Here is a 27,540-nt window from a genome sequence, read left to right on the forward strand (position 1 = left end):
CTATAATTCTTACTCTCCTACTTGTTATTGGGAAGTTAACCCCTCCTAAATGTTGTTATTGTTAGTGTTACTAAGTTAAGTTAAGTGTGTTAACGAATGCCTAGGCTTTTGAACTGAATTCTTCCTAGTTTGATTCCCAATCTGGTACTTGTCTTTCTGCATTTTGGGGCAAACGTTTATTTTTGTGTCAAAACTTGTTCATTGTTTAAGACAAAAGGGTGGATGTTTAAACAATGACTGTAGTATCTCTGAAGTTTTTATATAAAGCAAACTCACCACTACAACTACAGACATGCACAACTTCTAATTTGGGAACCGTGACCAAAGAAAGCCATCTTTATTAAGAAGCTTACTTCTTCATACAGAGCCTTACCAACCACCTGTGTCCACTCTGCAGCACTTTTTTTGGTTAGCAGTACTAAACAGATGCTTTGGAAAAGCTGTTGTTGTTGCTAGGCAACTAGCAGCTGACACTCTTTTGCTAAAATAATTATTTTTCAACTAAAATAATTTGTCCTTTCAATTTACAATAAGGGGAAAAAACACTGCTAAGATTATTGGAAGCCTTCTTGCTTTACATATAGTTAATATATAGCAATGGTTGCTATTTATTTGAGTTATTTACATAAGCTTATTGACTACAGAATTGAGATTGCTACCACAAAGAAGTGGCTTTGTTGTGTGTCTTGGTTTGTTTAAAGCAAACAGAGATAGAGATACTGAATCTATAAAAAGATACTGAATTAATTGTTAAATGTTTTTTTTTAAATCTCATAATAGAAGAGAAACATTTTTAGGAACCCACACAATCTTGTTGCATTCTTTTTGACAGCTACATATCAATATGTCATTGGCCTTGCTTTTAACAGAACAACACTCTTTCTAAAGGCAGCAATTAAGCTGTTGAGCAAGTCTTCATCAATTGAAAGATGCTTTTGTGAGTTAGAATTGTGACCTTAATGTAAATGATCTGTGTGCTGAGCTTGAAAACATATAATAAACTAAGATGTAGTAATCCACAACCGTTTGGTGCATTGTCATATCACTGAGAGACACAATGTATGATATTTGACAAACAAGGGTACCAATGAATTACTTTATTGATCCATTTCAAATGTATTCAAACGTTAAATAACTTTTTTGCATATTTTAGTCCATCTACAGTTTAGTCCAACTATAAAGCAGAGAATCTCGATCGGTCTGTATGTGGAAATGTCCCTTTGCATGTCTAAAGAACCATTCATCAAATCTACTTTATACTTAGCAGATGTATTGCTGGTAACCCAAGGAGATGTCAAATTGTTGAAGTTGATTTACTTTAAATAAACAAACAAAGAAGGCTCTATTATAGATTATATACACACAGAAGTGGACATAGTCACCCTGAACACACGGTCACCCATTGGTTTGTTGGCTATCATTTTTAAGTCTTATGTTTGTCATTTTCAATTGGTTTTTGGCCATTGCCATATTGTTGTTTTTGGACAGCACTATGCCCTTCAATCAGATAGGGTTAACTGCAATGTGACCTAAGAGTAATTTGCTGTAAATAACTCACTAGAGTGGTCACCAACAGAAACCCGCCTCATGCACACACAGGACCAATCAAAGCATATAACAGTATGATCCTCAAACAACAGGTTATGTCTATGAACAGTACAGTGAAATGGTAAGGCTGTCTTGTTACTATAGTTACAAAGCAATGGTTCTAAGAAAAACCTTAATAAAAGATCCCTGGCATACTTTGCTTCAAATGCATTGTTACATTTTTGACGATGTAGATATGTACTCTAGATGTATAATTACTTACTAAATGAACATAGTTATACACAAGTTGTATACAAACTGAGAAAGTTAACATTAAAATCCTGTAGGCTTAGTCATTAGAATACATTGATTATGAGTGTTAAGTCAGACAGTACATTTAGAGAAGAGACAAAAGAATCAATTCCCAGAGAAACCCAGGGAGCAGCATCTTAGATTGCTTTCAATCAATCCATCAATCAAAGATCCCTTTATTAAACTAAATGAAGCTACCGCCAAGTTGTGGCATCATCTTAAGTGTTCTTACTATTGACCGTCGCGTGACTTAAATGGAACAGGGACACAAAATAGTGCAAAAGTAATAACATATAAATACATTTAAGTAACATCATCCCTCTGTGTAGATGCAGGAGAGCTGGCTTGTGCAGTGGTCTGCCACACTGAAGAAATCCCCTCCATGCAATTCTTGATACGGAACCACATCCTGTGCTGGACTGTGGACATCAAAACCTGTAGACACACACACACACACGCACACACACACACACACACACACACACACACACACACACACACACACACACACACACACACACACACACACACACACACACACACACACACGTTTGTAAAGCAGGTGTTGTGAAACCCGATGGCAATAAGTGCTTTTCTTTGAGTGATTTTATTTGGCTGTATTTTCATTACCTGTAATGCAGGAAAGAGCTGTTTGTAGTGGCCATCCCACTGGGATTATTGACTGCTGGAGCCTTGCTGTCACCAAAGGCATCAACTTGCATCAGGTGACTCGAGCTGGTCTGTGCTGTGATCCCACCGTATTGTGGAGGAGAATATAGCATCTTAATCTGCCCTGAGAGCCCTGCAGGTTAAATGAGAAAAGCTGCACTTCTTTATCCACATTTTAAGAAAAAGTCTAAAGCATGTTAGTCCTTAAATGAAACATTGCATTAGAAAAGGCTTTGTCAGTTAATGGAGCCACCGTTTATGTTTAAACCTGTCTTTATCTCAGCAGTTTAAACTGTTATGCTTTGTTGCTGAGCACCTTGTTAACATCACATTAGCTGTCAAGTCCGTAAAGTAAAGAGGTGATCTATTTAAAGCTACATAGAGTAGTGTTGCCTGATTCTGTCTAACAAGGAAAATCACCAGCAACCTGCTACATACAAGGATTTACTACATGGTTAATATGCATGTGAGAAAAACTGTTTGTATATTTGGGATTCAGATGTAAGACTTGCACCACTTTTTTGAATTACCTTCCCTTTTTCACAATTGTATTTATAATTATTTGACACAATTAGGAATACACTGATGTTAAACTATGAGTACCTGGGTTGTGATGTGCCAGATCAGGAGACTGGCTGGGCTGCTTCAGATCTCTGTTGTTCTGCAGGGAGGTCCCAGTGGGAGGATGCGGCCCACACTGCTCTCTGGGGAGGAGCTGGTGGGGGGAGGGATCAACAAACCTGAAATATTTCAGACTGAATTAAATACTCCACAGGTGGAATTAGGGAAAAGGCCAACATACGTTCTTATTAGTCAAAATAAAACAAAGAATTATGAATTATTTGCATGAAACATACAGGAACATCATTGTATAGTAAGGACTTCCAAACGTGTTTTTAAATTGAGAATGTAGAAAATGTAATGTATTGTACACAGGATTTGTTTAATTAACATGTAAGGCTTATGTTCTATTTAAAATGAAATAAAATGATTTCTTAATATTTATAACATATACAAAATTATTACAGAAAGAAGATAAATTAGGATTACTTTTGCACTAATTGTGTACAAAAATACAAGTGTTGCTAATTGCTGTGCCTATTTCCATTACTTTTAATACTTATTTAAGACAATGTTTTCCTTAAAGAATATAAAGACAGTATTATGCAGTATGTATAAAGATGTAAGGACATCAACTTATTTGAAACCATCAACAGTGAAGGCTATCATTTGTATATATCATTTTAAACCATTTCCTGTAGAAATCAAAGACATCCAATATCAAAATCTGTTTCACCGCTTTTTATCATACTTAGATTAGATTTTAAGGCTAACATTGCTCTTTAACAAACAACTCTCTTTGTCCACATCCATGTTTTCCATAGTTCCACACAAAGGCATGTTAACCAATTATCCAGCAAATAAACCATTAATGAATCCATCATGAAGTATTGACAAGGCGACAGCTTCAGCATTCGTTCCCACTAGACACACCTGTCATCTTCTGTGAAGTCCTTAGACAATCCTTCACAAGCTTGAATAATGAAATTGAGATGTCCAACAGGACATGGATGAGCAGAAAGCATTTCCACATCCATGTAATGGATGGAAAAACGGCTTTCATGGATTCCTCGACATCAATTCCTTAGCATGGTGGCTTCCCGCGCAGCTCATTTTTTCTGCTTTGAGTTTATATTTAAATGCGTATGTATGGTTTTGCTTCTAGAAATAAGATATATAGTTCCTGCAGAGAACTGAACAACGAGCACCATCTAAGGTCTTTCACTTATCAAGTTCATGACCACAATATTGATTCTCTTTACTTTGCAATTGAAATAAGTAGTAACAGAGGCACTCTAGAAGCACTTTATGATGTAGTATAGACTATTCCTAGCTCACTATTCTGTCTTGTGCAACACAGCTAATTCATAGCATTTTCCATGGCACCATGCTTGCGATTTGTTCATAATGAATTGAAACTGCTCCTGTTTCAGTGTACTTGTCTGTAATAGGAACACTCTTTTAACTTCACAGATTGTCTATGTTGTATGGGATGGTATAGGAGCTTAACAATACAATACATTTGTTTTCCTTTGTTAATAAAAGAAACACAAGTAAATCAAAGACATTACTTTCACATTCAGGTAACTCATTGTTAAATCAAGAGTATTAAGTTAGTATATTTAATATTGTTCTGTGGCCATGCAAGCTGAGACCCCTGCCGTTAGGTTTGGCCAAGTAAATGTGTCTACTTGCCAATAACAAGGATACAAAAGGAACAAGAGTTTTCTGACAATATGCAAGGACTGAATGGGGATCCAAAGGAATCCCAGGGAATTTGACTGAAAATGGCAACAAGGATTTTACAATCGATTTAACTTCGAAAAAAAGAAGTAATTACAGGGTTTCTCTTCTCCCACCGGACCCTAAATGGTATTTTTTTGATTTTATGTTTCACTTATTGAATTCCTTAGCCGCTCTTGTCGGTGGCTATAACATCCATTAATACTGGCGGTCAAGACCAATGAGCCAAGTCATGGTCTGCTCTCGCCTCCCAATTGTCTCCTCAGAGTCCTGCAGCGAATGCTCCGACCTACTGCTGATATGAGAACAATCACAAGCAGTGAGGAGCCGTGAGCATCTGACTGCTCAGAGAGACAGACATACTTTATCATGGCCTTTGAAGTATAGATGAAGGGATGTTTTACTATGGATTGACCATAGAAATGTGTTGCTGGCCATCCCCAATCTGTAAAGCCTCTTCCCAGCCACCCACACACACACAAATGAAAAAAACCAAAAACTCTTTAGACTATTTGATCAGGGTACAAAATAGTGCTTTCTTTAAACTGATCATTCTAATTATGAGCTTATAGTCTTGAAGCCATGACAACCAATGTTTAACTTGATTGTTTCAGATCATCAAAAGGGAGATTTCATTTGAATCAGTCATGGTTAAAGTTCTTACTGTGCCAATTGGGATACAAAATGTAAAGAAAACACCAGTTGGCTCGCTGAGTTAAGCTGACGTTCTTATTCCACCGTATTTCAAAAAGGATTTATGCCAAAAATGCTAAGTCTTGTTGCTTGAATGAATGGGTATGTGGACACTTTTGGTGAATTTTTTCGTCGTATGAACAAATTGAGGAACAGATTTAGAATTTTAAACGATTTTTCTTTTAATGAAACCCGACACAATGGCACACAAATCTTCAGTACCTGTATGTATCTTGTAAAGAGCACAGTAAAGCCAGGTGGGGATTGCTGGAGTCTTGTCCCTGTGCAGCAGCTGAGGAACAGAAATGAGTTACACACCCTAAATATAATGGTTGCAGGGAGATATACTTAAGTATCTAAAATTAGATAAGATGGAACTTTATTAATCCCGTGGGGAAATTCAGTAGTTTAACAGCAACAGGGTAATAATGAAAAACAGGACAGCACAGATTCACACAGATAAGAGATTAGTTGTATATCAATCATTGCAAAGATCCAGGACATACCAGAATATGATTCAAGGGGTACGCCAGGGGAGGAGTCTATGCTTGCCAGAGGAGAAAGGCTCGGCTGCAGAGGGTGAATGGTTAAACAGTCTATCAGCGAGTCCTGAGCCCCATCAGCAGTGGATTTCATCTAGAGACATGAAGCATAAACATAAAATAAAGCCTTTTTTATGCTTTGTACTGTATATCTTTATATGTATAGTAGACAGTTTGCATGTATTGGATTTATTAGAATAAATAGTAACATTTTGATCATCTTAATTATAGCGCTAAAGCCTGTACACTATTTAAAGACAAGATGAGATATAGCTAATTAAGATTATGAGGGTTGTTACACAGTAAGCTATTCTTACATTGATTTTGGTAAGCAAATATATCATGCACTCTATCCTCAGAAGCATCAATTAAATCACAATTACTATAATCCTTTTTATGAGTTTTAGATTAAAGAAGTTTTGCATGTGGGAGACTTTGTAAAATGTCACTTTTTTTTTTAGTAACCACCCACCTTCTTTTTCTACAGTGACAGTAAGGGCATACATATCTCACACACATGCAAATATGTTAACTGCAGCGGTATATTGGGAAACTTTTCTATGGGGTCACTCTGTAAACTAAAGGGTTTGAAAACAGGAGAAGAAATGAAAAACAACATCATTATTTGTGTTTTCTTATGACCTGGCTCAGTCAGTGTCAGCTTAAGTGGATGTATTTTTTGCGTTTAAACCTGGATGTTAATGAAAGTTTAAATAAATTACATTTTCTCAGTTAGACAGAGAGGGGTGGAGATCATGAGGGTTTACTGTTCCATACTGACAGCTAATTAAGAAGAATTACAGCACAAGGAAAAAACCTGTGACACGTTAGTGTAGCTTTTGTTTGTGGTTGTTGTTTTGGCAATGATGGAGTTAACTTGCAATTACTGTATCACTAACGAGATTTCTCCACATAGAGCCTGCTTATGTCTTTTACAATCCAGTTTATGTATAGCAGAAAGCTTACACATTATTGAAGTTAAGTGCTGTATTAAGTGCGATGTTTCTCAGTTAAATATATTTTCCACAACAATAGTATTTTAAGAAAACATTTGAATTGTTTTGTCAGCACTGTACCTTCTTACGTGACTGCCGTTCTTTAGTAGAGTGAGATTTCACGTGTTTCCTCAAGGAGCTGGGATCAGTATAACGCTTAGCACAGCCCGGCACCTGACACGTGTATGGCTTCTGTAAAAGCGCAGACATTTGGTAACTTGTAGAACTCCGCAAATAGACATTAACAAGCTTTGAAATACCAACCTGATACATGATTGTGATCAGGCTGGCACTCACTGTGTCCAGGTGTGTACGCTGGTGCTTGGCTCTGTCACTTGAGTTGCTGAAGGCCTTGTAACATCCTGGGTGCTGACACAGGTAGGGTTTCTCCCCCGTGTGGCTGCGCAGGTGGATCTTCAGATTTTCTAGCCGAGAGAAAGCCTTCTTACAGCCCTCGAACTGTAACAGCATACAAACACAGAAAAGTTATCCAAGCAGTTCATTTCATTCAGGATTTGTTTTTGCTGTCCATTGCAATACCCAATATCAGATCTGCATTTTCAACCTGACATCACACACATACCTGATGCGTTGAGCTTATTAGATGGAAATTGCTGTAGACTAAAGCCTGCTGACCTCAGTGTGTGGATGAGAGTAGAAGAGGAAGTATAGAAAACCCTTTGAATAGAGAAATAGCTTTCATTTAGCCTGAGCAGACACTTAAGCAAGCCCTAAGTGATTCCTGCTATATTAGTTTGATGGTTGGAAGGCGAGCAGCTATGAGCAGCAAATCCCTGAGAGGGGTAAACATTTGGAATGGACAGGTGCAATTTAGTTTTATTGCAGCAGTGTGTTATCTTGTCACATATGCAATCCTGGCTATTTTTAGCGTTGAGCAGACTTTATTGTATCGCCTGTCTCTATATGTTTGTTATTTTTCATTTGTCAATTCCTATCATGCTGCAATTATTTTAAATGTTATAGGCCTACTTGCATTCAGATGACAGTGCCTTTTATTTTGACACTTTTGGATGTTGTTAAGAGGGTGTTTAATGGAGAAAATTCTGCGCATGTAGGGCACCAGGATACAGAGCACATCACAATATGAAGACAATATATTAACTAGACAAATCTAACCACAACAATTCGAGGCAACGCAATGAGTTCATAATTCTTTGAACAAATCAGTTACGTGTGATGCTTAAATCACTCAACAAGCGTTATTTGATTACAGTCATGACTCTGCCCTATTATGAGAGGTAATTCTTAGTTTCCTATCAGTAAGGCAGAATTATTCTATGATCTAAAACAATTTTACAGTCACAAACATGGTAGAAACACATAAGTTTGTTCACACCTTGTGTCTTTATCTCTTTCTAGTTTGTATGCACTCCTGCTAAAAATAAGGAACTGTTATCACAATTATATTCAGATTTTAAATGTGTTAACACGCGTAGAGTCATGAGGCTATGTGCTGTGAAAGAATAAATACTTTATAACCGTTTTGCACCTCTCTTGCAAATTCTGTTAACATCTTTAAAACTGTTTTTAAAAAATGTATTAATTCCACTCTCACACTTTCAAATTTAAATTCATGCTTGACCCAATCCTAATATTTTAAATGGCACCTTTCTGATGTTTGTATGTGTCACCAGCAGGGGTCAGTGTGTATACACACATCACTGTATTGTCTTTTTGTGTTTTGAATCCTTCATCTTGCATCACCTTGACAGCGGCTGGCTATCAATTACAAAACAAGTAAAGTCACTTGTAGTTGACTTTTTGTTGTTCATTTGCGGCAAAACTCAGAATGAAGAATGAGTCCATAACAACCTAATAAAGGCTACTTCAGGAACAAAACATATAGGAGCATAATCCAAACAAATAGCTCTCAATATCAAGCTACCAGAGTGACTTCACTGCTAAAATATGTTTCTCTCCTTGTGTAAGGTCAGGACTTTACTCTCTCTCAGGGGGGCTGGAATGTCATTACTAAGCTTTATGGAGAAAACACGTAGACCATGTCCAATTTTGTTATTTTTTTCCTGTAAGACCAGATTCCTGACATACCGATACCTCTCAATCATCACAGACAAAGCCAATCAAAATGTCTCTGATGACTAATAGGTAACTTATAACATTTCTCTGCATTCCACACAGAAATACTTGCCCTTCTTTATTATGACAAAGCTAGTTCCTCACATCAACACCTGCTTCATACTTTAACTTCCTTCTATAACTTTTTACTAAACCTCACTTTTGTTAAAATGTAATGTTGCGACAATTATTTTCCTTATGATAAATGACCGGTAGGGTAATTCTATTTTTCTATAAAAGCATACCATCTAAGTCAAGCAGTGCTGAAAATGAAACCATCTCAATATTTAGTCAAAGCTAATAAATTAGAAACCAAACCTCTAGCAAAAAATAAAAGAAATCGTCTTAAAGCCCCTTTCAACACATTTCACTCTGGCACTCTGCCTAATTCTAGTCTATTACAATACATGCTCCTAAGGGGGTGCTCTGACAAAGAGTACCAATCCTAAATATAGCTTAAAGAAAACAATGACCAACAAACCCCTCAGCTAGAATACCATAAGAAAAAAAACCCAGACAGTGATAAATGGGCTCTCAGAACCAAAATGGTCAGTCAAGTGAGAACCAGCATAAAACAAAAACAAAAACTGCCAAGACTCAGGACTAGCCAGGGGTGAGCAACTGTGTAACTCCCTCTCTCTCTGTCTCATAAAGCTCTCATAAAGCGCGAAGGGCTTTTGAGTTTCTCGCGAGGGACGTTTAGGCTGAAAAGAAAGGAGCATGGCTCCTCTGTGTATATATCAGTGTTACGGCCAGCTTCTGACAGGTCCTGGCAGGTACAGTGACAGCTGCAGTGTGCCAGCAGACTTTCTCCAATGCCCAGTCCTAGCCTCAGGGTCAACTCACTCTCCGCTCTTCCCTGTTTCACAAGTGATACATATTTCTACCCTCTGTGCTCTTTTCGTTTCACCTGGTTCCCTATATTGTAGCTTGTCAGTCCCTGTGTCAGTAGACCTTTCACATCATTCAAAAAACATATGTAGCAAACTGTCAGTAATCGGTACTTAAATCAAACAACTTAAATCAAATGCTTCTATGCTCTTCTCTGCCTAAATGTAAGAAAACATAACGTGGGACTTTTCGTATAACTGACGAGAGGCTTAAGAGTTCTGGTTCAATACAAATAATTGTTTACTAATGCTAAATAGTGAAAGAAGCTCTAAAGCATCATTTCCTGGTGCTATAACTGAGTTATTTCCCTAACAACACATTGTAATGATGGTGCTTAAAATATTGTCAAACTTGAAATATGAACAGTTGTGCGTTCAGTGGCATTACTGTGGCAAGGCTTTTAATTACAAGATGTTCATGTAGGGAAATTTGGCAGATTAGCAGGGACTACGTTTTAATTTTGACTCTTTTTAAGTACACTGATTTATTACAGCCTGATTGAAAATTAATAGTAATATAGAGAAGATAAGAAATACATTTTGGCTAACTTAGGTGATGCCCAGTAGTGCCAATTGTTGTGTTAATAAAACATAAATATCATAAGTAAATACAAACACAAAGTAGTCTTACAACTAATACACTTTTTAAAAAATATTTGTTTTTGAATAACGTACTACCGCTTTTTTTATTTTCTTCAATTACTTTACTCCCCGCAAGAGCAATGGGCTTAATGTTGAAAGCGCATAATAAACTCATAATTAACAGGTTGAATCACAATGATAGTAGAAATCTATTGTTTGTTGTTAAAGTTCACACTGTGCTTTAAAACCTTAAATCACAGTGACAGATGCAAACAGACTGGTGAGTCAAGGATATGTTAACAAACATCATTACACATTTGTGAGATGACAGACACAAGCCTGGGCCTGCCCTGCATGTTCACGGTGTAACAAGAGCTTCCTCATTGTTCTGCTGCTGGCTCGCACTTCATTTGCGATGCATCAGTTTATTCAGCTGTCAATCAATTCCCAAGAACAACTGTTGCATCTTGGATGATTGTCGTTTAAAAGGTGGGCGACATCAAGAGTAGTTACCGACCGTTCTCTAAATATCAAAGTGCTGTTAGCTTTTCTTACTGCTCTGTGAAATTCACAGTTTTTATATTAAGCATATCCATCGTTAAAGCACATTTTTTCAATCTCACAGGAAGTAGATATAACCACATTCACATATACTCCTTCAAAGATATGTGGAGAGGTTCATGTATATAATGTGTCCCATTATTTATCAATTCCTTTCCTGGCATTGGGTTGTGAACATGAATACTTTTTTCTTCACTGAATCTTTACATGCAACACACTCCCATCAAACGTTTGCAGCTCCATGGCAACAGAGTGGGCTTCAACTAATAAGTGAGTATTTTGGTCCAAAAGGTCGACTGCAGGTATGCCGTTTTGTTAATAATTGACTTGTTGAAAGTAGCGACATGAAGCATGTTTGGCAAGTCTATTTTTTAAAATTATTCATCAAAGTTGAAGTATTTTTCCAATGGAAGTGAGAAAAAAACAAGGGATATACAATCCATAGATATTATTTTAGTCATGCTCGCTGCATGACAACATTTTGCTTTGTTCGTCGGTTGGTCCACCACTTTCATCTAGACTGCAATATCTCACTACTAATTGAATAACCATTAATTTTGTAAAATTGTATATCTTCCAAATGAAAACAACTACTGATTTTGGTGATCCTTTGACCTTGCTTTTAGTGCCACTAAAAGAGGTTGACTTCCTTGTCTTTGAGATAAACGGTTCATCATCTACTATAGAATGCGTGAAATTTGAGACATTCATAGCCCCTTCTTACTTAATGGTAATGACTCTGTTGATGCCCTTCATATAACACCACTATTGATTTAAAATATTCATTTCCAATACTTTGGTTTATAACTTGCCAAGGTAATGACATTTGAATCAGCATTAGTTGTATTTGTTCATTTGAAAAAGCTAACATTTGCTAGCACACTAAGCTAACATTATGAACATGGTCAACCTGAACCTGTATATTAGCATTGTCTTTATCAGTGTGTTTGACTGATGACTTTAGCCTTTAGCTCATAGTACTGTCTCAGTATAGCTGAGGCATATTTTATATATATTCTCCCATCACATGTAATATCAAACTAAAGAGGCATCATTATATTGCAATATGAATTAACTAGATCCTCTTTTTTGGACAAACCAAGCTCATCAATAATCTGGCACATGGATTACCTCCAGCTCTACAGTCAGAAATGCAGACCTGTGAAGAGCCAGACATTGGGGCATCACCTTCCCAGAACGAGGGCCAAGTTTGTCAGACGGTGGCCTGGCAAGCCCCCTGCTGCTGACAGGCCCAGTAGAGAGCCATTTTGCCATGCCAGATCTACAGTTCTAGGCCTCCTTTGTGCTGATGTAATAACTAAATAATTGAGTTAAACCCCTTGTCAATTATCACAGAGCTCTGCTAATTACCCCGTGGCTAAAGTTAAAAGGAGAGAGAAGCCATATTTTGAGTCTAAACCCTGGCCTTAAACACAGAGCACATGAAGGCATTTGCCCTATGAAAAAGCTTTATTTTTCCGCAGCCAGAGGCTTGAATGGTCTCAGCTAGATACGGTGGCTTTGAATGAAGCATTGCACTCAGTGACATTCATCATGTTCCAGCTTTTTTCTGCATTCACTCATTCTCCTCATAAATAGGTAAAAGGAATCTGACTATGAGAGAGATGTGCTATATGTGTATTGTTGGGTGTGGAGACACTTCTTTTAGGTATACCGTGCACTTGTTGGGTTTCTCTCCCGAATGAACCCTCATGTGGATGAGAAGCTTGTATCGGGCATTGAAGGCCTTGAAGTTGCGTGGACAGCCCGCCCAGTGGCATGTAAAATCATCGGCTTTCCGCTGGTCCACATGCAGTTTTCTATGTGCCTCACCAGCTCCTCCCTTTGGTCATAGACTGCACTGCAGTCCAACCACCTGCAGCACTGTGCCCCGTATTCCTCCAGCTCTCCCTCCTCCTCCTCCAGCATAGGGACCTGTGGCAGAAAGCTCACCCCATGCCTTGGATGAACCATGGGAGCGTGCTTGAGAGAGTCCTGCGAACGGGGCTTTATTTTGCATTGATGTCTATTGAGGTGGAAGTGCTGGTGTGAGTGGTAGGGTGGTGGAGGCCCCTGTAGAGCAGCAGCCTCTTGGATGGTAGTCAGCAGGGCTGGCTGTATCTGTGGAGGCGGCAGCAGGTTGTGGGTGAATTGGCTGCAGCTCCCTTTAGTCTTTTCCAGTGCCCCTCCTTCCTCTGGGAGGCACTGCTGGTCCACCACCATGTTAGCCATCTGGCTCTCCAGACCCCCTCCCTCTTCAAGCATCTGCATACGGCTATAATCTGTCTGTGTGGCCAGAGCCTGCGAAGAGCCTGGCATGCCGTAGGGATGGCCATTGGGGATGCAGCAGCCTCTCACTCCCAGGAAGTGCCCATAACCTTCTGATTGGACAGGTGAGAGTGTGGGGTGGGAGGCTGGAGAGCTGAGGGAACCATTGATATAAGCCACGAGGGAAGTAGGTGAGGTGCGTATGATGGAGTTGAAATCAATACCCATGACATCTGACAATGGCGACATGGAGAGAGCTCTCTTCTTAGCACAAGACTGTCGGGGGCTTCCGGCATCAGCTGAAAAGAGGTACGAGGGCAGGGAGGCAGAGTTGCTGGTGCCTCCTGATACGGTCGTACCTGACATGGCCGTGCCAGGGGTCAGGCTGAGCTGCTCTCCCCCCTCGCTGGCCTGGGCCTGGAACTGAGGTAGACCCAGTGGAGGAAGCACACGGAAACCATACGAGTATTCGTGTCTGCCACTAAACATCGACTGTGTGTCAAACAGACTAAGGGTAGTGGATGCCAGGGATTCTCTGGATTGTACTGATCTGAAACAGATTGTTGTTAACCACTTTAGTATCACTCTTAAGGTTTAATGAGCTCATCATCACGTACTGGAATTGATATTGCCCACCTGGCATCAGTTTGGGGAATCTGCACACTATGTGGAAGTGATGGAGGGTGTTGTGCTCCAGGCCCGGCTGTATAGCGGTGGCCTGTTAGGGTCATGGGGCTGCTGGTCACTGTCAGGTTAGCAGCGGCTGGCTGACCAAATACTTCCATAGGCCCAGACACAGAGCAACCTGCTGCTGCACACAAGCACAACACTCAATATCCCTATTAAAGTATGGGTTAATTAATTAAATCCTAACCGATCAATTAACAGTGTCAACACAATATTACTCAACGATCTGTAAAAGACCTTAAGGCATGCAAATAAAACTCAAATGCATCACATTCAATTAGCTATAACTAAGGTTTATACAGCAGATAGCGGAGTTTCCCTTGCCAACCTGCACATTCTGCTCTGTTAATCACTAATGAGTCTTTCACCCCCTTCCAAGGAAGGGACGAACTTCATGCCTGGTTAATTATCCATAAATAAGTACAAGATCTAGCAAGAAGACTGAGGTGATGAAGATCACAGTGAAAATAAGTGAAGTATGAAAACACAAACAGTTAAGCAGTAGTGGTCATTTAACCAACATCACTGTATAAGACAGATTCTCTCATGGGATGTGTTTCTTGAGGTCTGAATTAAAATGTAGTCCGAGTTTGTACTAGATTCTGAATATTGTGATATTAAAATATTGTTCTGAAGAGGTACTTTTTGTTTTCACATCTTTGGCTAGATTTAACCATTGAGTTACCTTTAAAGCTGTTGTTAGAGGAGCAGCGTCCTGTCTGCATTGTCCCTGTTTTGGTTGAAAGATGATGAGTAGGCACTTGCTGGTGTGGGGATGCAGTGTTTAGATGTTTCCCGTTGGTCAACACCTGTCTGCGGAGGCTCAGCGATGGCAGAACAACATGACTTTCACTCTGTTTTCCAGGAGCAAAGGAGTGAAAGTCACCTCTTTTCACTCTGTCGATGCTCCAAGAGGGACTCAGATTGTCCCACTGAGGGGAAGACATGGGTATCCTGATGGATTTGGACTGGTGTCCTCTGATCATGCTCAGTGATGGGGACACACTGCAAGGAGACACCAGGAGCTGACAGCCCTTTCCACTCATGGCTGAAGCAAAGTTTCAAAAACTCAAAAGGAAGTTGATTCAAGTAGCCGCAGCTTGTCCTTGCAGGTGAAATGATTATGCAATGCTCATACCTATGACATGATACAAAATAAAAAGATACCTATCAGATATCCCAAAATAGAGGAACATTTAAATATAAAATTAAAAGAGCCCATGTAATATTAAACCAAAAAAAATCCAGTCGTTGTACTTTGAACCTGAAACCTGTAGAAAAACCACTCAACCTTAACAACTTCACCAAACAGCACCATGTATTTTTTAAATTGTGCTGGAAACATACAAACAAAAATAATATATATCCAACATTAGTGTTGCTGCCATAAGAAATTATTCTTTACCAGCATGGTGACTGAGTAACGTGTTCTATTGTCATCCTGAAATATAAAAACACTTTTGAAGTAACTTTCACTTTCACAGCATTTATATAAAACAAGACGTGTTTATAACAGTGAAAAATATGAAATGTGTTAAGTTTTTTTGTTATCATACCTCTAGTGCCGGTGGGGCGTTCACTCACCTGTTGATGTTGTCGTAAACATTTTTCCCGGAGTGACTGGACAGGTTGAGTGTCTCCTTCAGTCCGCAGAGCTGTGTGTGTAATATTGGAGACACCGGAGATCAGCTGTCGTGTTTCTCTCAGAGTTTGTGATGTCTGTGCACTGAGCAGAGAAGTAATCGCTCACTTTGAACCGCGGCGTCCCACCTCTCTCCTCTGAACTTTTTTTTTTACTTCCACCGGTTACCCCTCTGCCCTTGACTCTACTTTGTGAGAACTACGTCATTTCAAACTGAGTGGACGTTTGCGGTAATATATTTGTTATTACCGAGCGCGCGGATTTGCAAACATGTTATCCATGATGGCACCTCTAAAATAAATATATATTTCCTCCTCAGTTCTATATTCATATAGGGATATTATTTAAAAAATAAATAATTTAAATTGTTTGCAAGAATTAACCAACAAATCCAGCTCTAGTTGTAAGTCCTAATTTTAACATGAATTCAGCCTATCTTTTGTATCATTAAGAAAACAGGACATTTTGGGTGGTAAATTAAAAGAGTTTTGGGTTTAGAATGACAGATTCAACCCACGTTGCCAAGGCTGCAATGATACAGATATCCTTAAACTCAAGACTAAAGGGGAATGATTGAGAATGTCCCTCCTATTTTACACGAGTAGTCTAAATGTAAGGTGGCCTTTTTATATATGAAACTTAAGAATAATTAGAATTATTTTTAAATGCAATTATTTTATTTATGCTCACAAAATTGGCTTAATTCAAAATTCTTTAATTGCTATTCTTTGTTTTAGAATCACTGTATGTTTGAAAAATATTTGGACAAATTCCTTGCATTCTTCATGCCATTGATTATTCCCACTAATTCACATTTTGAACCATGTGACGCATGAATCTGCTACCTGCTCTGCCCCCCTACCAATACTATCCTCCTCCTCCTCCCTCCCCCCTAACCCTACACCTCAGCACAGACCTCATTGTTAGGGCACTTTTCTCCTGGCTGCTGGAGTGTTTGCTCTGTAGATCCTGCTCCAGGTTGCTATGGAAACCAGCATGTTTATTATAGGACGAGGAACGGTAGCTGTACTTTAGGGAAATTCATCTAAGAGGGGCTCTGCTCCACAATCTATACAAGTGATGAATTAAATGAAAATACATAATATTAAAAGGCTATACTGACCACTGTGTTTTCTGTGTGCAATCATCTATAATGACTGCTGAAAATGATATAGATCAGGATGGTGAATAGCTGCATATGGCATATAGGAGGTATTACCGTTTGGTCAATTTGAATGTTCTAGATCTTTTTGTTATTTTTAAGAGATACTTACTTTAAAGCATTTGTTCTAGTGGGAGGAAAATCATTTTATATGCATTTCTTTTGGCATTAGTTGCATCAATGGAAATGCCAGATAAAAATAAATTATAATTCTGAATATAAAGTAGTGGTGACCTCTAGTGGAGTAATGTTAAGTTACCTCCCTCCCAGTGAAAGCAAAACAGTGGGGCTATTTTCATACATGTTCTAATATACAATTATATCTTTAACTCTTATAATATTATCTGTCATCTTTGAGAAAAGCATCTGAGTATCTATAAACAGTTATGTGCTGCAGAATAGAAGATGTTTCTATTACCATGATCTTTTTTTTTGGAAGTGTTCCTTCTTTTGCCAGCAGGGGATACTATTAGTTCACCAATGGGATGGCTGCTATCTGCTTAATAGCATCTCAAATGTTCAGATGCAGTTAAGCGATTAAGAAAAAAGGGCATGTGAAGATGAAATAAATGACATGGTGTAATGCCTGTTGAGGTCACGCCTTGTTTACATGATAATAGGAAATACATTTTCCATAGATGTCGGTTGCTTCAAGCAATGATCATCTGTGATTTGGCCTTTTCTTCCCTAAAATACGCGAGTCATGGTTTATTTTTCAAATGTCAGAGTGTAACCGGATGGTTAAGTGTCCAAGCTCGAGGCAGAATAACAACACAAATGTAGCCACTTCCTCTTAATCTCAACAACAAACAATGACACTTGGAGCAGTGCTTTCTTGTATGTGCTAACACCGAAAACATTTGACAGTTTACAACCATTTTCAGTCATATCAGTCATTCTAAATACAGCTGGAGTATGTTTAAATAGGAGGGTTTGAGGAAAAAAGGTCGGGAAGAGAGAGCAATACGTGAAGTAGAGTGAAAAAAAACACTTGAAGAAGACAAGATGAGATATAAGTGTTTGACCATTTGAGAAGAGCTCCATTTGTAGCTGAATTAATGCTCTAATAGACTCTCCGCCACTTAAAGAATCCATTTTCCCCCTCTTGATGACAGCATCAGCACTCCTGGAAAAAGCAAAGCATTCATTCTGTTGTCAAGATGAGAAATCATGGGCGATTTCTCTTTAAGTTATATTACAATAGTCACTTAAGGTAATGCACACCCCACTGGACCTGTGATTAATTAATATGCTTTTGATTTGCTAATGACAGTTCAAGTCAAACACAAGGTTAGTAAAGGCTGAGTCAATCCTTTTAACTGCAGCTGCAGAGAGGACTGTGGTGAGTGTAGGAGATATCAATTTATTGGTATCATCTCTCATTATAACTGCTCCTTTTAGCCCGCTCTGCGTACTCACCGCATATTAATATGCAAATACATGCAGGTATCCTTGATTGCTTCAAAAAAATCCCATCATCATTAAAACCACTCATGTTGTTATTTAGCCAAAAGTGTTAAATTAATGTTTGGTAAGACATCTAAACTAAAGAGACTTTAAGTGTGCAGCACTAGTACAGTAGGAAGAGCGGGCGCATCCATCCATCTCCTCCTCTGCTCCTCCACTGTCAGTAGCAACACCCAAGATAAAGATGAGTGTGAGAGAGATGGGCTTCTGAGCGTCTTCCATCTCCATCCATCAATCTTAGTCGACTTCTTTAATAACCTTTACAAAGGAGTGATGTGTGATGAAAAAAAAGGAAAGGCGATCATGTCTTCTCTGGAAGACGTCCCTCCCTGCTGTGTTTTTGGAACAGGATGACTCTAATAAAAGATTGCTGACACAACAGCCCCCCTGTTTAGAACTGCAGTTAGGCCACAGGCTGGTTTTTAATTTGAGCGTACATTTGAGGTGAAGCCTGAGGGTGTGGGTGATGTAAGCTCCCCTATTTTTCCTTTTTGGATGTTATTAACACTGCAGCTCTGCAATAGCATCTAGGAGGATGAGGCCTGAGTGCTGGAGCATAATCGTAAGACTCTGAGTCTGCCAAATCAACAGAAACATATCCCAAGACTTCAATATAAACACAAAGAGTGAAAAGAAGCTCGGACAACAAAAGATGCGGATCAAGTTTGAATGGGGATTTTATTTAAGTAACTGAAATTAAATTCAATCTGGGTAACTCAAGCATACCACACAGTGTCTCAATGACAAAGCGATGTCAAAGGCAATACAAATGACCCTTCATTTAATTATTGCAGATTTGAGCTTTTATATCCATTCAAAACATGTTTGCAAAACACCTAGAATCCTTTTAATAAGCCACGTAAGAAATGACCCTAGTGATGATCTCAAAATGTGAAATTAAAGATGTTACAAAAGATTTTTAATCTGCAGCTACTACTTTTAAGACCAAAAGGAAAGGTTTTCAGGATGCATGACACGGCTCTTATTTGTGCTTAAGGATACAAATATGGATTAACTTTTCTATTGTAAGCGTTTTGCTTTGGAATGCACCTCGTGCTATAGCAGACTTTTATTGTTTTTTCAAATAGTGTGTGGTCTTAGTTTACTAGACTCATATACTTCTTCCACAACTGCAGTTATCATGATTATGTGCTACAGCACATGCTTGTGGGTGTGAGTGAGTACTTTAATAGCTGTGGTACAGTTTCAGGAAGCCTGTTTGAGTTTCTTGGTGCCAGTGTGGTGTTAGTGAGGGCTGACAGGGCATGTAAGACAACAGAGAAGGTCCAGACATATGAGGGGGTGTCATTAGACCCCTGCCTGGAGCCCCCCTGGTCAGATCCCCTCAACATCCGTCTTCATTAAAAAGGTTGCTCTCTGAGCAGATGGTCATTAAGAGCACCCCCCCTTTATTCCCGGCACCCTCTATGCACTAGGACACTACCTAGAGGACACCCATCGTCCCTCAGGAATCCCAGAAAACTCACTGAAGAAGAAGTGGTGCCTGACAAGGCCACCTGGTAATGATCACTCTGGGGTGTTAATAAATCTCTTTTTGAAATCTTTCAGAAGAACAGCATGAAGTATGGAGATGGCCCACGCAGCAGTATACTTCAAAACCTGTGGCACAAGATAGAGGTGGCCGGAGTGAGAAAACTAATGCAGAAGGCCCCCAAAAAGTGAGTTTCATCATCAGTACTTTCCTGATCTCTGCATCTTTGTCCAGTTATGTGTTTATGTGACTAGCATATCAATGAAGTGTGGGACTGTCATTCAGACAGGTGATACATGAGTTTATTGTCAGGTTTTAAGGAAGGGCTTTGGTTGATAAACATGGGAGCAAAGTGAGTTAGGTACTGTTGCTTTACTGAGGTTGCTTTCTTTGTGTACCTGAACCCAACACACCACTTCTTTGTCTTATATTCACTTTTGTAAAAATAATTCTTACACCAACTCAAATATACTCTTCAAACTCCAGTAAAACAGAGAAAGAGGTCACAGGTTGTCAGCCGTAACTAGTGAAGTTGTAACTCTTGGATACAATATGAGCAATGTCCATGTTATCTACATTTCCGTGGAGACGGCGTCATCATCAGTATCTCCAGCGGCAGCCACCGTGGATGCCAATTATAGCAGTAATCACTCCCTAGCTGAGAGCACGGATTGAGACAGGGTAAAGTATTATCCATCTTCATCATATTCATTATCAGACAGCAGACGCAGGTGTCCTGGCCTCCCACTGCTCCACACCATTAGAGACTGATAGACAGTGGGAGTTTTTACTCCACGGAGCACATCGACATATAATAGAAAAGAGTTGTTGAAATATACATAGCATTATCTGATTGTACCATATATACTTTTAATCAATACAGTAGTTGTCACAAATATAATGTAGACAGGCTGCCATCCCGACTGGGTCAAAGGTCACACAGCAGGGGGTTCGCAGCACATCATTTGTTCTGTCTTGATTATCCTCTTCTGTCTCTCTAACAAGGAGGGTCAGTGAAACAGACACTAGGTATCTCTGGTTCAGGATGGAGCAGGATAAAAAAGTGACATGGAACTGTGGCAGATAGAGCTGTGGCATGCTGGTCGTCAATAGATCAACCTCATACTGACATGGGTGGGAAGAGGAGCTTACTTCCTGCTGAAGGCTCCTGTATATATGGGCACCCTGTGCAGACTTAGCTACAGTACGAATGTATATTGTACTTCTGTGCAAAACTCTCAGCTTAACTCAAATAAATCACCTCGTTAGCTTGTTCTCTAATGGTTTATTGTAGCACCAGGCTACCCTCTTCCTGTAAAAGCTCATGAGATTTCCAAATTCAAAATATGTTTTTGGGAGGGATCGTTTTCCTATCCTCTGGCACCTGGCCGAGGTCATTCTATTAGGTGGATTGATTTACATATAAATTGAACATGCAGTATTACGCACCTCCTTAAACGCATCTGTTTCGCTACTGTATCCCATTATCTGCCTTGCATACTTCAACAAGCATTTAATTTCGTCTTTCATATTATCTTATGTTTCATTATGCTTCAGTGTTATTTATTAAAATTCATTTAGCTAATAACGCCCACACGCACTGCCCCTATTCCTGCAATGCACCTATTCTAATGGGTTCTGAGCGACTGTGTGTCCTGAGGTAAAATGGGAAAATGTTGAAAATTCACTGGGATATGAAAAGCAATCATATTTTCTGTATCAGTAAGCAGGTCTTTGGTAGCTGGGGGTCATTCTTGCTCTATGCTGTTGCTTGGGGAGGCATTTCGTAAGAGCCCCCAAGGCTCACCTAGTTAATTAAGTTTCCTCTATTAGAACGATGTTACTTGTGATTTTACTGCTCCAAAATAGCAAATTCTCTACTATAACTGAGGCTTTGATAGACATTTCTTCTCCTTTTAATATTCCTTAGTTATACAAAAATCAGCATCAATAATATACGATGTTTTGACATGACCCGTCGATAATACTTGTTTGAAATTATTTCTAGATACATGCGATGAATATTATCTGGCCTTTCGACGATAAATTAGAAACATTTTCAGTAAATGTTTCTAATTTCTTAAAGTGTTAAAAGTAAGTGAAAGAAACTTTGCTGATCACGTGAACTGTGCAGTGTAGTTGTCTTGGTGATACCAATTTGAATGCTATGAAGAGGAAGGGAAGATCCAGATATAGAAAAGTGTGGGTGTGTTTGTGACTTTATCCACTGCAAAGAAATAAATGAAGCAGTAAGATTTGCTAGGTGAGGCATTTATGAAGAGTGAAAATACAAATTGATTCAAACCTATATGGAAAATTGTAGCTGATGTGTTTCTGCTGCAACAGTGCAACTACTGCACTATTTCTGCACTGCCAGAGCACAATCATTTGGGATGTTTTTCTTCACATTGCTCAATAATAAAGTCCACAAGGTGAGTAGCATGGTCTCACAAGCCAAGTGTTTTAGAGGTACTTAGAACTCATAGACTGTTGAGAAACCAGCAGTATATTTACCATCATTTAATGAAGAAGCTACTTCATCTTGGCTATTTGTTATGTTTTTATATACCACACTGAAATCGACCGTGTGCCTGCTTGGTTAAAATATTTCAAAATACATACAAAATTATTGTTAACCTCTTTTTTCCCTTATGTTGAAATGGTTTTAATACTCATCAACCTCTTCTGGCCGCAGCTACTCTCAGGAAATAACATCTTATTAATGATCTGTTTGCTATCTTAGTAGCATCTAACTGCATCTATGTCTAAAGAGCCTGATATTATCTCCACACAACTCTTTATAAGATGATTATATGTTGGGACTGGATAGTATACGACAGAGATTGCCATACATCAATTAATGCAGCCCAATAAAGAGCAAATAGTGAAACTCACTGGCTGACACGATGGCATTCTTATAGGCTTTTGTTTAAATTAAATTCTGTTCATGAAAATAAACAGAAAGCTGACAAGACATAACCTTTGGACAGTTCAATATCCACTCAAAAGTATCTTCTCTTTGTACAAACTTAGCTCTCTCCTGAAGGACATTGTATTAAGGTCATAGGCCCCCCTCTTTTCTAAACTATAATTGAAAATGTATTATATGTTGTATCTTTAATCTCATCCTGAAAGGACTAATCAAATGATCAAATGAATGTACAGTAGAGCAGTAAAAAGTTCAACTTTAATTATAGTTGAGAAGAAGTGTAAATTAAACTGGAGAGAACAAAGATGGATACCATGAACATATATATTTTCTATCAGCTCAAAAGTTGTTAACATTCATGAGACATTTAATAAATTAGACTTTTGCTTTACAAATATTGTAGAAAGACACACTTGACTTTGCTCCAAACCATAAGCAACAATGCATTTCACACCAATCAAATTCTATTTTCAGAGTGGTTTGATGTGGATATGGCTTCAGGCTTCTGTTGAGTGTGAAAGTGTGGCGGCTGCAATTTCAGATGTAAGTATGTAATCAAAACATTATGTGACTGGCATGCTGTAATTAAGCAATAATACATGAGACCAAGTAAATGAGTGAACATGGTCTGAATTCGAATGTGGACTGTGATTACCATGAATACTTCCTGCAATGCGGCTCTATAAATGTATATGTTCTCATGACCCTCTGCACATATTTATATTGACTTATAATTACATAAGCATGAGATATATTATCATTCTTATTCCCATAGCTATGCGTTCAATGACAAGTGGCCTATAAAGTGTATAATGGGATGTGATCTTTAATGTCCTGCCTGCCTTCTTTCAATGGTTCACCCACATTGACTCCCTCCCTTTATAGATTTGTGTCATCTTTTCTCTGTTGAAAATCACAGATAAGCCAGTTCTTCTGTAGAAGGCAGACACTTGTCAAGGAGAGTGGGATCAGAGTCTCTTGATCTCCGCAGATTACTCCCATGCCTTGCCATTGTGCATGTTCAATTTACTGTTGACTTACAAGATGGGCACCCTAGGTGGAGGGAGGTGGGAGCCCTTGAATCTTGAATATCAGATTTTCTTTCTTACATGATGAAACCTTTGTAGTCTCCCCAGACCTAAAGAAATAATAATGTAGCAAACCCTTCCATTGTTTGGTCCAATACTTCATCTGACATAACTGACAACTAAATGACACAGTATATTTTTAAGCATTTAAATATTGGGCATTACACCATTAGTTCAGTGGCGAATCTGTATCCTGTTTTGTTAATGAGGCTCTAAACAAGATTACTTACAAAATAACCATAGTTTAGAAAGGACACACAGGCAGTGCCTTTTCCCTTCTTGGCTGGAAAAGGCTCTCACAGTAAGACTGTACTAACAGTGACTTCATGTTACCCATTGTAATTTGTTCCAGTTCTTTTTGTCCCATTATAAATCAATCTTCTCTAATTCAAGCCATTGTCCTCTACATTTTGAAGAAGCATGATGCAGGTTTTCCTTCAAGGATGCCTGAATTGTGGAAATGAGATTCGACACAGTGTTTATTAGAAAAGCAACATATAATGTAGGAACAATGATAATGACTTAAAAAAGATTTACAGTACATTACATAAAACATCTAGCTATGATTTCTCATAAAACATCTCATGTAAATTATTAACAAGTTACACATGGCCTATAATGAATACTGTAAAGATCCCAGAGAGCATCTCAAGACCTTAAAGGTAACTACACATTATACACATTCAATACAGTCTGTTACATAATAGTGCCTCTTTCATCTATGTGCACCACATCCTGTGAACTGTGAATGTTAATGTAGGTCGGGTTATATGTCGAAGGTGTTGACATACTCCTCCACAGGACATCTCTCATCCTCCCATCTACTGTTTCTCCCCTCAACAGAGGAAAAATCCACAAAGCTTTGTCAGCAGAATAAGGAGGAGCCACATCTACAAGGTAGTTTCCTTCTCCTGCAGCAAAGCATATTTTAGCACCTCTGCAACCCGTCTCTAATGTTCCGCTCAAATACAAAATGCTGGCTGAAGCCTTTGACAAGTAACTGAAAACAAATATGATGATAGACGGACAACCCATCCCACTATCATGTTTTTTTTCTTCCGGTAAAGCCAATAATGGAGCGCTATCAGGTCTCAGCTAGGATTCCCAAGGAGAAAACTCCACTGTGCTTTATGAAACTCATATATCAGAGGTAATAGATTTCAAAACTTGCCTGGGTTAGCGTGTCCTCTGTTTACACAATGACATAAGGAAGCAAAACAGAAGGGAAGGCATAATCCTACCTGGATGTCCTTCAGAATTACACACACAATGCTGGAATCTATTTTTGAAAATGAGTCCGTTGTGTTAATCCATAACCCACTTAATGGACATTTGCATGCATGGATATAGGTGCAACTACACACACATCTGTAGTGTTAGAGAAGTGGCAGGTAGTGCTGTTGATCAGTACCTTGGATGAGAGTAATAGATCCGTTTAACGTTAATCAATGTCGCTCACAGGCTCATTGAGCAGTGCACTCAGCATCCTGCTTTTGTGTCAGAGATCCTTTTAATCTAATTGGACATTAAACTCCTGTCATTATTCCTCATGCTCTGAGACTTATTTATGGCTCTCCTGCTTGCTTGTCTTTTCCTTTTCATTACAGCATGCCAGTCTACATCAGCAAACTCATTAAAGGAAATGAATCAAAGGAGAAAGCTGATGTGTGGCTGAAAAGTGTAATTTAATAAATGTGTGTTGGGCAGCAGTGCTCAGCACATCATTCATGTTGTTTACGGGCTGTAATGTTAGCAGGTGAGGGCACTTTAATAATAAAGGCTTTTCACAAAGGCAAACATCAGCGCTGCATTTTAACACAGGCTCCTATAGGGAGTGACAGGATTATCAATGCTCAATGCTGTCAGCAGGAATGTTGTCCTGTTGGTATAGAAACAGGAAGATTTCATATTTCTCAGTCTAACTTATTTTCAGTCTAACTTTTGATAGACATAATCTTATACTCCCTTTAAACATAATACGTTGGATTAAAAAACAATTGAAGCCACCCTTGCTGAAATCAATAGAATAAGAGGTTTTGCTGCTATAGACTTACTTTGTCTAGTATTACTAGTAGCTTATGGTGGCTAATGTTAGCTTATGGTTGGATAGGCAGTGCTGTGTAACTGACATTGCTGAGTTAGTTCAATGTCTTCATGACTCCTCACCGTTGTACCATTATTATAATATATATATATACAAAATATGTATTCTATTACCATCCATCTTCTGGGATGGGAAACTTTGATGGTGGTGGGGGCCACATCATTGATGTACTGGCCACCAGGGGGCCGCAGATTCACTTGGAACACACACACACAAAAATTCCATGTGTTGTATGTAATTATTAACAAATATACTAAGTCTGACATCTTCATTGACATTTTACAATCAAAGGGAACATCCCCAAAAAATGGGAACATCCTCTAATAAGCTCACTAAACAAATATCAGTTCACAGAAATGTTATTTCATTTTTACAAGTGGCATGTTTGTATTGAACAGGTTATTAAACAGTGGAATAAAGCTATTTTAAACTATTGGAAAGCACGGAAAATGTGTGTGTATTTGAGATTAACCATTAGATGACATACACATTAAGTCATGAACACTAACCCAGACATTAGTTGTCTAACTTGAACCTAAAACACTTGTAGCCAGTCTCTGCATTCCCCTTATTCCACAATAAGGGAAATGTCAACAGACATCTTTCAGCCCGCACTCTGCTGTTCCTCAGCACCACTCCCCCTCCCTCCCACTGAAATTATGAATGAAAAGCGTAGTAATCATAGATAACACGGCAGGGTCCGTGACAGTTTGTTTTCATCTGATTTCAAATAAACAAAGTCTTGGTTTTAAGAATATTAAACTCGTTTCGCCAAATTCAGATGATAAAAACAACTTTTAAGCTTGTAAAGGCATAATTACAAGAGGCAACTTAACGTCACAGCAGGCATAACAACAGCCGGTGTTTCTTGTGAGGGTTTCCCCGGGAAACAAACACAATACACACAAATGCGTCACAGATTATTTCGCGGTATTTGAAATCATGTATGTACATACATAAAGACACCAATTTCAAAAACCGTACTGACCTGCATCATGAAAATATTGAATCTGTTTGGATTGAAATTCTTTTTGACAATGCTAAATCTGTAATAGTCGGGACAATCTATAGACTACCGGAACAGAGTGACTTTTATGATACATTAGATGGGTGTTTGGCTGATGTGGGGGATGTAGAGACAATTATTATTGGAGACTGGAACACGGATATGCAACGTAAAGACACGTCCGTCTTCAAGTCCTTCAGTAGGATTTGTGATCTGCACGGCTTCAGCCAGCTAATCACCCAACCCACCCGGGTATGTGAAACAACACAAACTACCATTGATCTCATTCTGACCTCTGACAAGTCCAGGATCTCCAGTAAAGGGGTTATAGCATGCGGGTTAAGTGATCATTATATGATATTCTGTACCCGCAAAAAGCTAAAACAAAGGGCCGGCTGTCACAAAACAGTCATATCTAGAGACCTCAAAAACTACTCTAGCGAGGCCTTTAACCTAGAACTGGAGAGCCTGGACTGGTCAGATGAGCTCAGTGGTACACAAGTTGAAGAAACATGGCTTGGTT

The 27,540-nt window shown here is 38.8% G+C and overlaps 1 protein-coding gene across 1 annotated transcript; it reads right to left on the reverse strand.

Moving 5' to 3' along the window:
* Positions 1 to 1,082: 1,082 nt before the first annotated feature.
* On the reverse strand, positions 1,083 to 15,173 carry glis3 (GLIS family zinc finger 3). The gene is given in 12 exon segments (XM_034203840.1): positions 1,083 to 2,274; positions 2,470 to 2,501; positions 2,503 to 2,641; positions 3,112 to 3,248; positions 5,728 to 5,797; positions 6,012 to 6,141; positions 7,124 to 7,234; positions 7,340 to 7,501; positions 12,848 to 12,993; positions 12,996 to 13,990; positions 14,077 to 14,248; positions 14,813 to 15,173. Coding segments are annotated over 12 exon segments (2,577 nt in total). The 3' UTR covers positions 1,083 to 2,152.
* Between the last annotated feature and the right edge of the window lie 12,367 nt (positions 15,174 to 27,540).

Source organism: Gymnodraco acuticeps, unplaced genomic scaffold (genome assembly GCF_902827175.1).
Source record: "Gymnodraco acuticeps unplaced genomic scaffold, fGymAcu1.1, whole genome shotgun sequence".
Classification (NCBI taxonomy): Eukaryota; Metazoa; Chordata; class Actinopteri; order Perciformes; family Bathydraconidae; genus Gymnodraco; species Gymnodraco acuticeps.